Genomic DNA, 12,090 nt, shown 5'->3' with positions numbered 1-12,090 from the left:
GGTAGATACATTTCAGGTTTAACAAACTTTACCGAAAATTGCATAAAACTTCTCTCTGAAACAAGTCATAATGACATAGGACGCTTAAATATGTAGTATTAAAATCCCTAAAAATTACAAAAAACTCTTTGTAAAATGCTTATGTATATGTATTTTAAAACAATACATTTCGAATAAAAATTATGAGGTACGAAAAAATTAACGCAATTATTTTGCAGCTTCGGTGATTTGAGTGCTTTTGAAGAAGTAAAAATAGAAAATAGTAAGTAGAAAATCATTTCAAAGGTGCAGTCCAGTCGATGATATCTTTATTATCCCAAATATAAGCTCCTTTCGGTTCAGTGATATTTTCCGGTAGCAGAGCAGCATACAGAGAAGATACAGCACCTATAAAAATTGCATTAAAAATTACTCCTCTATAAATCAGAATTCCTGAGACGATTAAATGCTCAGATCTCGTGAGTACCTTGTTCAATAGTCAAATGTCCTTTATGACTCGACATATCAGTATCAACGTAACCGGGATGCACCGAATTCACAACAATATCCTCGCGTTGATCTTTAAGAAATTCTCTTTGTTGAATTCTCGTCAAAGCAGATACACCGACTTTGGATACAGCATAGGCACTGTTTCCCCAACCTGAGCTCGAGTGTTTGTTCTCTTTAGAATCTCTGAAAATGAATAAAAATAGTCATCTGTTTTACTCGTACGATAAAAATGAGTGAAAAATAGCTATAGCTAAATTATAAGCATACTTCACAAAGGTATTCATCAAGTCATCCAATTCGTTCACTGTTAAATTCTCAGAAGCGAACTTCTGTCTCAATGATTCCGAAGGTATTCTCGATAAATGACCAGCTGAACTGGAAACATTCACCACTCTAGCGTGGGGTCGCAGAATAGGAAATAGAATATCGCAAACGTTCCTGGTAGCGATATAATTTACTCGAATTGTTTCTTCGGCTTGTACCTCGAAAGGCTCAGGAGCAGAAACCTGCTCGTCATTAGATAATTATATGTTAAAAAAAAAAAAAATTCAAACTACGAAATGTAATTTTAAATAGATAATGTAACCTTGAAAGCGATCGCAGCATTATTCACCAATACATCTAATCCACCGTATTCCTGAACTAGGTAATCCTTCAGCTTGGTAACACTTTGATTATCAGTGATATCGAGTTGATAGAATTTCGGATTCAATCCCAACTAAATCAATAACAAAATCAACATCAAATTCTTTATAAAAAAAAAGTCAAAACTTACTAACAGTCATGTAGAAAATCAAATTTACTTCTTTTAATGATTTCACAGCAGCCGATCCTCGATCTTCGTCACGAGCTGTCAAGTAAACATCTCCTTGGAAATCTTGACATAATCCTTTCACGATAGCATACCCTATACCTTTATTGCTACCGGTCACCTGCACATCAGAATGATTTAAATCGAATCTAGTGATGCTTAAAAATAAAAAATTGAAACATATTTATACTCACAACAGCTACTTTTCGTAAAGCCATGTTCTTTGAGACGGAAAACAACCGTTGTTATGTTCAACAATGACAAAGTGAGTTTCAAATGGTGTGCGCAGTGCTATAATATTCACTGTACAAATATATGTTTTGGTTACTTTTCGTTTTCGATTACGTAATATGCGATAACATATAATTACATAAAAGTCAATAAAGCGCCGATAAGTTGTTACCTCATTAAATCTTTAGATTTTGTAGAATTCAAGCAGGAAAGTGAACACGAGATTCGTCAGAAATATTCGTAGAAATCGAAGAACCCGATTTATTCAGCGGTGTGAGGGAATTGTCTGAACTCTGAAGATGAGATTAAATATCTGCTCTTCAAGTATCTATTTGAACTTTTGATCAAATATTTACCGAATTTTTATTGTTGTGTTATAGCGAATTTATAATCCCATAACCATGATCAGTCTACTAAACGGTACAAAAAGTCTGCTTGCCTCTTTCATATCCTGCAGTTCTACTTTATTTCTCTTTCTATTTTAATTAATTAATTAATTTTCAATAAAATTTTTCACACCTTCGAAATTCTTATCAAAAAATGATAAAAAATCAAAATAAACATGTTGAACAAAGGATAATTCTGATTGGTCTAAGAATCGAGCAATCAAAAAGCTTCTAGTGTCCGCACATGCGCAGTAAACGAATCAGAAACCTTGAAATTTTTGAATTCGACCAATCACAACTTTTACGCGGGTAATTCGCCTCATCTGATTGGTCCAAATTTACACCGAAATAATGTCGTCTAAAAGCAGAAAATTCGCCTTCGCCTTGCATGCTATGCACTTGCAATTTTCTGGAATTATCTATCTTATCAAAATTGAAAATAAGAATGAGAACATTATTTATTGAAGTCAAGTTACCGACGAATGGCGTTATTCATTTAATTTTTTGAAAAAGTATATTGTACCGTGTATATTGATAGAAGAAAATTCATAGGTAAGTAAAAGTAGAATTCATAATATTTCATGAAAGGTACTGCCTGCCGGTGATACTATAATATTTTTGCTTTTTATTCAGGAACCTACGTGAAGTGAAATAACAATGGCATACTCATCGGCAGCGATGGAAGAGCTACTCAGTGGCCTTACCGGTATAGCAAGGGTTGTCAGAGCAGCTGACGAACTAGATATTTCCAATCCGCCGAGCAATAAATCAGCCTCAGATAAATCTCAGTTATTACTAGAACTGGCCAACTCGAAAACTCGGAAAATTGATCCTAAGGTAGAAAAACAACGGAAAAGTTTACCCATTTATAAGAAAAAAGACGAACTAATCGAGGTATCTGTTTAAATTCAACCATATTTTACTTTAATCAAAACCACATGCTAATTTTTAACACCCTTCGCTCTCCAGGCTCTTACCAAGCATCAAATCCTGATCATAATTGGTGAGACTGGTTCAGGTAAAACAACACAAATCCCTCAATACATCGTTGAAGCTGGATTAACAGTTACGGGTAAAGTTGGCTGTACCCAATTACGTAGAATGGCTGCTAAAGCTATAGCTAAACGAGTAGCCAAAGAAAGGGGTACCCAAATGGGTCAAGAAGTCGGTTACACGATTCGTTTCGAGGATAAAACCTCACCTCACACGAAAATACAGTAAGTTTGTAAATTCGTTTTCTAACTTTCGGTATCAGTTTGATTAATTTGTTTATCCTTTGTTTAGATATATGACGGATGGTATTCTGTTGAGGGAGTGTACCTATGATCGAGCTCTGAGCAGTTTTGCTGCCATAATTTTGGATGAATCTCACGAAAGAACGATCGATACCGATGTACTATTAGGTATAATATTATGATTATTTTCTTCGTAGCTTACCTTCGTGTGTACTTGAATTCAGTCTCATTGTAACGTTGATTATTTACAGCCGTACTGAAAATGATCACAGCTAGAAGAAGTGATTTAAAATTAATCATATCTTCGGCTACCTTGGACGCAAAAAAGTTCTCCGAGTACTTCTATAACGCTCCTGTTTTCACAATTAACGGTAGGATGTTTCCTGTCGAAGTCGAATATTTACGTCATTGCGTCACCATCACGAGTTACGTTTCCGAAGCTTGTCGAAAAGTACTAGAAATCAATCAAAGGGAACCCGAAGGCGATATATTAATTTTCATGAGCGGTAAATCACTCGTTTTTAATCCATCTTTCAAATTTTACTATCTTTGCTATAAAAGTAAACTTCGCATATTGCAGGTGAAGACGATATAGAAAATTTAGCTGATATGCTGGATCAAGAGAGTTATAATATTTCAAGTTTATACAATAAATTACAAATTGTGCCCGTTTACGCTGCTTTGCCTTGGGAACACCAAGCTTTAATATTCGAAAAAGCTCAAGCTGGCTGCAGAAAGGTAGTCATCGCTACGAACATTGCTGAAACTTCTTTAACCGTTGATGGAATCCGGTACGTTATCGATGCTGGGTACGTTAAACAAAAAGTATACGATTCTCGTAAAGATAGAGAGGTATTGAAACGTATCCGAGTGAGTCAAGTAAGTATTCATCTTCATTTTGTGATAACTAGAAAAGGATCGATTCGATCATTCACTGTGTTTGTTATTCAAGGCTCAAGCTATTCAGAGAACTGGTCGAGCTGGTCGTGTTGGCCCTGGAAAGTGTTTCAGACTGTATTCAGTCGACGATTTTATGACTATGGCCAAAGCTGTCGATCCTGAAATCAGCAGGAGTAATTTGACCAATGCGGTAAGTTGTGTTTTTTTTTTCAATATTGGTGATGTTTTGTTTTTGTTTTCTAAAAAAAATTCCATCTGCGCAGGTTTTATTGTTGAAAAAAATGGGATTTAATGATATCTTCGAGATAGATTTTCTCGATAACCCTCCTCGTGAAACTATCCAAGAAGCTATCGATGAATTGAAACTCTACCAAGCTCTGGATGCTTACGGGAATATCACAGAAATCGGTCACAAAGTAAATTACATCTTTCTAAATACGATTAGAATATTATGTAGATGACTAATATCTTTTTGTTTAGATGGCTGGGTTTCCTTTAGAACCCAATTTAGCGAAAATGGTGATCATTTCCGAGAAGTTGGGGTGCTCGGAAGAGATAATCACAATAATGGCGATGCTTTCTGTCGCCAATGTTTTCCATAGGTAAAATATCGTTCTTAAATGAAGATTTTCACCTGTAATTGTTCACTAATTGTAATATTTTTCAGACCAAAGAAACTGCGTAACGAAGCAGACTTAGCAAAATCTCGATTCTCTTCCAATCACGGAGATTTGGTTAGATTACTGGATGTTTACAGAACTTGGACATACAATCAGTACGAGCAAAAATGGTGCAAAGATAACTTTGTGAATTATCGTGCTCTCGAACAAGCTGCCCAAATTAGGGAACAACTAGTCGACGTTATGACGAAGTATGTTTTGGATTTTATAATTTCAATTTAACTTGAGAATTGTTTGACTTAGACTGATTATTTGTTCGATGCAGAAGGAACATGAAGATGATATCATGCGGTCATAATATGGTTGTCGTATTAAAATCCATATGCTCTGGATTCTTTCAAAACCTTGCTGAGAAGCAGGTGGGACTTCTTCGCAAAAACTATAAATATGTGACACGTCCCAAAGGTGAAGAAGTCTTTATACATCCTGGAAGCAGTTTATTCAAAGTTCATCCGAATTGGTAATGTTTTTCGAACGATTAAATCATCATTATTATTCTTCGGATTGATTAATGATTTTATTCTGGTATTACAGGGTAGTTTTCCAAAGAACTGTTCAAACTACTAAACCTTATATGAGGGAAATAACGCCGGTTGAAGTAGAATGGCTCAAAGAGTTCACTCCGATGTTTGATAAAGCTTCTCAGGTCTATTGACTATTGATTTTTTTTACCATTTTATACGCGATATTCTACTCGATGTTATATTAAGATTTAAATCATTGTTTTATTGCCTAGATTGTATCAATTTTGTACCTACTATTTTATCGAGTTTTTCGATCGCTTCCAATTGATTTATTATTTATTCTTATAATTTTCTTCTTTCTTTTTTTTTACGAATGTGGTATTAATCATTTCGATGTGATATTGTTAGTTTGTCGAAAAATATACTCGATAATTTTCAAATTGATCGTTCAATTTTAGTGTCAGTTATTACAAGGTCTAGAGAAATTCAAGGGAATGTGGCAGAAAAGTCTTCGAATCGTGTTGATTACTTCAGAGTTTGGATGAGAAAAAAAATTATGTCGTTTTACGATATTTTGCTTCGAAAAATCTCGTAAATGGAGAGTAAATGAGTCAACCAAAATGTAAGAAACTAATGAAATGAACGATAATCGGTCTCAAGGGCAGCGAATTGAATCTTGAAAACTTAAAACCTTAAATTTCGGGGGAACAAGCAACAAGAACCCATATACAGAAAATATGTTTATTACAGAAAAAATGCAATTGAAAAAATTAAGGTGCTATCATTAGAATTACACTCTATTTGCGTCTTGCTTGCAAACCTGGCTTTATATCACAGCGCATAACGGAATTATTTCATTTTCACGAGTATATTTTCTGTACTAACGAATTCATAAACATTGAAAAAATTCCAAATCGTGACATTCGTTTAGTTAAACTTGAAAAACAAATAAATTAGAATCAAAGCTATGAAAAATAAATATCTTATACAACACAAAACCGCATCACTATTGTCGATATATTCGTTCGGTCATAAATCTTGTCCAAAAATTACGTTATGTCAATTATTTCGTGGGAGGAATTTTTATCCTCCTCATCTGCTCGTTGAAAAGCTTGAACAAGTTTCAATATTTCGTTCACATCTCTGGCAACTTGGATATCATTCATCATTAAATGTCTCAAGATGCCTTTGGTATCTATGATATAATGTGCTCTGCAAACCAGACACCGAATTAGCCACAAATTACACAGAAAAAATTACGAGTATTTAGTCGATTCGGTAAAACCTACCTTACAGTATGACCAGCTTGGGGTAAGTAGCAACCGTAACTTTTTGATATATCGTGAGTGTAATCAGAAAGTAATGGAATTTTGGGATAAGCTACACCTCCATCGGCTCTGCTCATTTTGCACCACACTTGATGGGTCAGATAAGAATCAACAGAGCATGCGACTACTTCAGTATTGATGTTTCTGAATTCTGATATCCTGTCGCTGAGTTCTAAGATTTCATTCGGACATAATTTTGAGCTAAAGAATAAGAGAATGAGATGAGAAAAAACATCGTGGATATACGAAGAAGATGCTAGGCATACTTACAAATCTTGAGGGTAGAAGAATAATACTAAATAACGTCCAAGATAATCGCTTAATTTTAATTCAGAAACGTGACCGTTGACTATAGCTTTAGCTCTCCAAAATGGCGCCGGTTTGGTAACTGAAAAAGTGAAAATATTAGAAGATTTCAGATCGAGATCCTTATTCATCAATGGATTACCTACCCATGGCCATTTCGGGCGTAAGTGACGAATAAGAATGATGATACACGTTCCTCCTGACTCCAATTCGTTTTCGATCCAAGGAGCATTTCGCTTTGGCCATTTTTGATTCGAATTCGTACATACTATCGTCGTCATCTTCGTCTTCCTCATCTTCTTCTTCGTCGTCGTCTTCCAAATCTACAATGAGAAATATTATTTAATTCAAAGTCGATCGTTTCATGTCTTTAATTCATCGTTGTTTCTACCTTCGGTTTCGATTAAATCTTCAGGAAACGAGTCGCACGATTTAGAATCCTTATTAGAGTTATTTTTATCTACAATATGAATTTTATTATTATCGTTGACTTCTTGAGACGATTTCTTCTGTATCTGGGCGTGGAACTGAACTGGTATTTGTTCTTGTTGACTTTCCAACTCTTCTATGTCACTTTTAGGCATCGAAACGATGACGAAATTATCTTTATCTTGTTTCGGATCGCAAGTCAACACATTCGTATTCGGATTCGTCGGATTTACATACAGCGTACTTCCAGCCGTAGGATTACTATCAGTTTTACTCAAAATCCCCAATCCGTAAGTTCCTTTCCGGTCCGTAATTACATTATAGACAGCGGCTGGAGCAGGCAACGTTTCCGAAGCTTCGGGGAACTTCATTTTCACCATTTTAAGATGCGATCTACCGACGCCATGAACTCGCAACGATTTCAAATCAGCTTTGAACATTTTCTCGCAAGCTTGACACCATGCTTTAGTTTTATCGTCGGGTATGGGTCTCAGCCACGATTGGAATTCGGGGAAGTTTTGCCATTCTGTTCTGAATACAGAGTTGTTTATAGGCATAACTGGACGACCCGGTGTTATGATCTCGTTGTATATGATGTTTCCACCGCTACTCATAGCGTATACTTCTTCTTCGTTACTTATAGTTCGATTATCACCGTCCATCGTGGGCAAGAACGGGAGAAAGCCTAAGGCTAAACTATAAACGGAGCTTTGGTACTAGAATTTGAGTACTTGGTTGATTGCAGACAATACAAACACGGCTGGAATGAAGATACCGGTGATGCTGGAGTTCTATCGCAAATGATGCATTCGAGTACGAATCAGCGAAAAGAGTGTTTTCAACACACTGTCACTTTATGTAGAATTTGTAGTTTGAATGAAATATTAAATCAATAACTCGCTTAATTAAACGCACGAATAATTATAACTGAAATAATGCGAAAATTTATTCACTTGTTTGCCATTTTTCCTTTTCGCTCGTTTTATCTTTTTCGTTTTCGTTATTGTTTTCATCGCAGATTTCCATTCGTTACGTTACCGTTTTTGTTATTCAGAGGAACAAGACCTTGTCTTGTCAGCTCAAAGGTGGATGTGGTGCGGTTGTTTTTGAATTTTGTTTGATTATGGATTTTTTATATTCAGAGATTCGGAGCAGGCCTTCGTAATCGTAACCCTAAATTTTGAAATTTTTTTCATTAGTTTTCTTTTTTTCCCGAGCTAAAGTGCCCAAATGTGGTCACCTTGAAGTGTGTTTTCGAACGTTTTTCCTCGAATCCAATTTTCCGAATTGATATTCCCCTAACGACCTTTATTGTGAATGAATTGTCTCCAAAAACCTAATTTTCAAAAGTAAGAATTTCATTTCTTGCATCATCTTGAAGGGGATTTCATCTCTAACACTTTTTCATACAGTTCGCCGTTCGGCCTATTTCGGCCTTCGGGTCAGATTTAAATTGAATTTTAACCATTTTTTTCGTAATTTTCTGATAATATAAATAAAATCATAAAATGTAAAATAATAATATTGCTTCACTAATGACTATTTGGTTATTTATCGATAAGTGTAAATCTTGAGAATACAATTTTTTTTAATCTTTAAGAAACGAAAGTCGAAAATGAATTTTAAAAATTCAAAGTTTAGGAACTTTGAAGAATGAAGATTGAAAAAAAAATTCATAAATTCAATCAAAACTTCAAAAGTAACGCTCATCGACAAATGGCCGAATTTCGAATAATCGTGTTCGTGTACCTTACTCCAATAGAAAAAATGAAGAAAAAAACATTTAAAAAAATAAAAAATTTCAAGATTAAAAAATATGATGGAAAAAATTCAAAAATTCCAAATCCAAACACTGAACCCCATCCACTCGCAAGCTGACAAAATAATGTGTGACTTCTGTTGAATCTATGACTTCATTAATTTCCAGCCAATGGGAATAGAGCTCATGAAATTGCATTGATCTGATTGGTCCATTTACATAGGAGAGTTCGGCAGATAATGACGTCATTGGTTTTGTTCGCAAACTTTTTTGCAAACTAAAAAAAATGGAAATTTATAATAATTTATTCAAATTAATTTCATTTCCTGAATTTTTATGAATTGAATTCAAATTTCAGAATGGGTTTGATTTGAGGGGTGGCTTACCAATGTCAGAACGAAACTAATTGACACTTGGTTAGATATTTTTTAATTTTTATTTTTACGAAAAAAATCTTGAGAAAAAAATCGGTATCGTTATCATTATTATAATATTTTATTTTCAAGTACCTACCCTTAAATTCGTAGGGTTGATCATGTACTATTCAAATCGCAATTGTCTTCAAAACATGGTTTGAAACTTTCATGCCTTTGTCTTTCACTAATCTGCTGAAATTTTTTTATCATGTGTCAAGTTCTGACTTTGATGCTTTTTTAGTTTTTTAAACCAGTCCCTAATTTGAATTTTGTTGCTGAGTTTTGATCATAAATTATGTAAGCAAGCAATAGCAAATAACAATTAACATCATGACTATCATGAGAGATGAAAGAATGAGGAGGATAAGATATTTATCTCAACTCAATCATTCAAAAGTACATCAATCCTCATATGATGTAAAAACTATAAGAAGAATTGAAAATTGAGGAAATGATCGTAAATACTTGATATTCAAGTCAATAATGATAAGTAATGAAATTGTTGAATGTGATGTAGTTTCGTAATTTTTCTTATGCTATTTTACATGTAATTCAAAAATAAATTAAGAGTTTAATGAATGAAAACAACAATGAACAAAATAACGATCACTGCGAATGCAAAACAAAACCTTGTTAATTCATTTTGTTTTGTTGTGATGTTGAATGCAAAATTGCAATCTTAATTTAACTTTACTTTCATTCACTGCAGCTTAGGAATTACATAAAGCGCTACAGAATTTACACATTTCCTTCGTAGTAATAAAGTAACCTTCATCATCACAAAAATAAAACAATATTGGTTACTTTACAATTACAATAATACTTCGTGAAATAAAAATCCCTCTCTTCGCTTCCAATAATTCTCAACAATCGCAGTAATTTTTACAACTTCATCAGCCAGATCTAAATTTTTTTCACTAATTACAATACTCTTATAATATTTTAACACCTAATTAACGTACGACAATATTCCCACGCTGTTCCATGCTTCTAATTAATTCATAATTCATTTAGCTATTCGGCGACTTTCACTTGCTACCAAAATTCATCGTTGCTCCTTACAAGTCCAACGTAGGCAATTCCAACATCCGATCAGCAGAGCTATGACGTATTGAAACATGCCACCTACTAACAGTTTTTTTGCACGAGAAATTTTTGTAAATAAACACTCGGAGAGATGCATTCAATTTAAAGGTTAAATCGTTAAACGTTTAATTAATTAATTAATTTCGATTGAATCTAGTCATTTATTTATTCGTATCAGATTTGATTTCGCCGGTACACCTCGTTATTACTCGTGTGTTTACCCAGTAATCGTATTGTGTTCAGTACCTTGGGGAAAATTTCGCTTCAAAACTCGACAATAATCAAACTGTGGTGTTTTTTGTACGTAACTTTAGATTATGGTGAGTAATAATTGATCGCATTAATATTTATGTTGGAATTTGACACCTTGTGCCATAAATTCTGAAATTCACCGTATCTATGAATACTCTTGATACATTGTTCAATGTGCATATCTCGATGAGCCAGAGCCGGCGGTATTCGACTCATGTGTGCTAATCACTAGGTTTTAATTGGCATTGATTATTTCATTTATGTGATAAATTCGAATTAAGAAATTATTTTTTATTTCATTAGATATCGTTTTCACAGCCGAGTTACTATGAATCATACAAATACAACGTTTATTTTCGCGTACCAATTCGTCGAGGCAGAAAGGTTAGACGTACACATGTTTTTTGGCTCGTCTGTCTTTTTTTTACGGCGACGTATACCGACCAAGACGTCACTGCTGTTGGAAAAAAATCACAACATACGGAATGATGAGGACACTAGTACTTCGCATATGACTAATTATGTCGCATGCTATGTGTAAATTATCATATTAAGTCAAGGTTGCTCGCTAAAAAAAAAAACCGTATGTACTTTGTAGAGAAAACTTCTTCCTCGTCAGTTATATCGTACGTACTTTTATCAATAATTTTGGTACTCGTGTTGAAATTCTCATGACAGAGAAACACCTATAGAAAAAATCACGGACGTTCATCGTACGATACAATTTTTTCAATATGATGCCATTGATCCGATTATGTCGAGTCAGTCAGTGTCAGTTCGCAATTCACATGTGTTATCGTTATCTCTCTATGTCTTCTCAACGGACCTCGCTTCTGACCGAATATCCGGTCAGTATTCCATTCTAGACAATAAACAAAAGAAATATTATTTTATTCATTAACTTGTAAACTACTGGTTTACATTCTTCGACTAATTATAACTCGGTATATCTACAAGGAGATCGAAAACAGTAAAATTTTATTAGGTATGTGGTGAAAGTTCTTGAGCTAAAAGTTGATTCTGAAATGAAGCTTCGAATTGGCGAATTCTTTTACCCATTTGAGATCTTGATTGGACCTTTTCTTAGAAGATTTGATGGTAAGATGACCGGAATTATTGTACGAAGGATGTTTCAATCAGTGAAGTGAAGATTGCTAAAAGATTACCTGGGGTAGGAATGAAAGGTTGATTGATGAATGATGAACGATGGTCGATGGTGTTCTGGAAACACATTTATTTGTGGTGTTTGTTGTAAATATAAAGAAACACCATTTTATTGTATTCTGGTTCTGGTTAGCATAACAATAGAATGAGTACA

At 34.3% G+C, this 12,090-nt stretch overlaps 4 protein-coding genes across 4 annotated transcripts in view; 2 read left to right on the top strand and 2 right to left on the bottom strand.

Moving 5' to 3' along the window:
* Positions 1 to 127: 127 nt before the first annotated feature.
* LOC135837467 (carbonyl reductase [NADPH] 3-like) lies at positions 128 to 2,060 on the bottom strand. Its single transcript, XM_065352746.1, has 7 exons — positions 1,704 to 2,060; positions 1,495 to 1,603; positions 1,293 to 1,421; positions 1,076 to 1,207; positions 757 to 995; positions 467 to 672; positions 128 to 387 (listed from the first exon to the last, which is right to left on the bottom strand). Exons 2-7 carry the CDS (start codon positions 1,516 to 1,518, stop codon positions 275 to 277), a joined length of 843 nt encoding a protein of 280 aa, XP_065208818.1. The 5' UTR covers positions 1,519 to 1,603; positions 1,704 to 2,060; the 3' UTR covers positions 128 to 274.
* A 204-nt stretch (positions 2,061 to 2,264) lies between these two features.
* Positions 2,265 to 5,640, top strand: LOC135837460 (ATP-dependent RNA helicase DHX8-like). The gene is made up of 12 exons (XM_065352734.1): positions 2,265 to 2,469; positions 2,551 to 2,811; positions 2,887 to 3,134; positions 3,202 to 3,320; positions 3,404 to 3,658; positions 3,733 to 4,031; positions 4,105 to 4,242; positions 4,316 to 4,468; positions 4,533 to 4,654; positions 4,720 to 4,923; positions 4,998 to 5,192; positions 5,267 to 5,640. The coding sequence occupies exons 2-12, from the start codon at positions 2,575 to 2,577 to the stop codon at positions 5,385 to 5,387; spliced, it is 2,091 nt and encodes a 696-aa protein (XP_065208806.1). The 5' UTR covers positions 2,265 to 2,469; positions 2,551 to 2,574; the 3' UTR covers positions 5,388 to 5,640.
* A 283-nt stretch (positions 5,641 to 5,923) lies between these two features.
* Positions 5,924 to 8,244, bottom strand: LOC135837462 (uncharacterized). Its single transcript, XM_065352737.1, has 5 exons — positions 7,222 to 8,244; positions 6,977 to 7,153; positions 6,795 to 6,912; positions 6,486 to 6,725; positions 5,924 to 6,408 (listed from the first exon to the last, which is right to left on the bottom strand). Exons 1-5 carry the CDS (start codon positions 7,919 to 7,921, stop codon positions 6,246 to 6,248), a joined length of 1,398 nt encoding a protein of 465 aa, XP_065208809.1. The 5' UTR covers positions 7,922 to 8,244; the 3' UTR covers positions 5,924 to 6,245.
* Positions 8,245 to 10,588: 2,344 nt separating this feature from the next.
* LOC135837456 (lysosome membrane protein 2-like) overlaps positions 10,589 to 12,090 on the top strand; it is a 65,963-nt gene continuing 64,461 nt past the window's right edge. The window contains exon 1 of the mRNA XM_065352729.1: positions 10,589 to 10,840. The gene's annotated coding sequence lies outside the window, so the exon portion shown is untranslated. The remainder of the gene's footprint in view (positions 10,841 to 12,090) is intronic.

This window comes from Planococcus citri, chromosome 2 (genome assembly GCF_950023065.1).
Source record: "Planococcus citri chromosome 2, ihPlaCitr1.1, whole genome shotgun sequence".
Classification (NCBI taxonomy): Eukaryota; Metazoa; Arthropoda; class Insecta; order Hemiptera; family Pseudococcidae; genus Planococcus; species Planococcus citri.
This window is presented reverse-complemented; position numbering and strand designations above follow the sequence as displayed.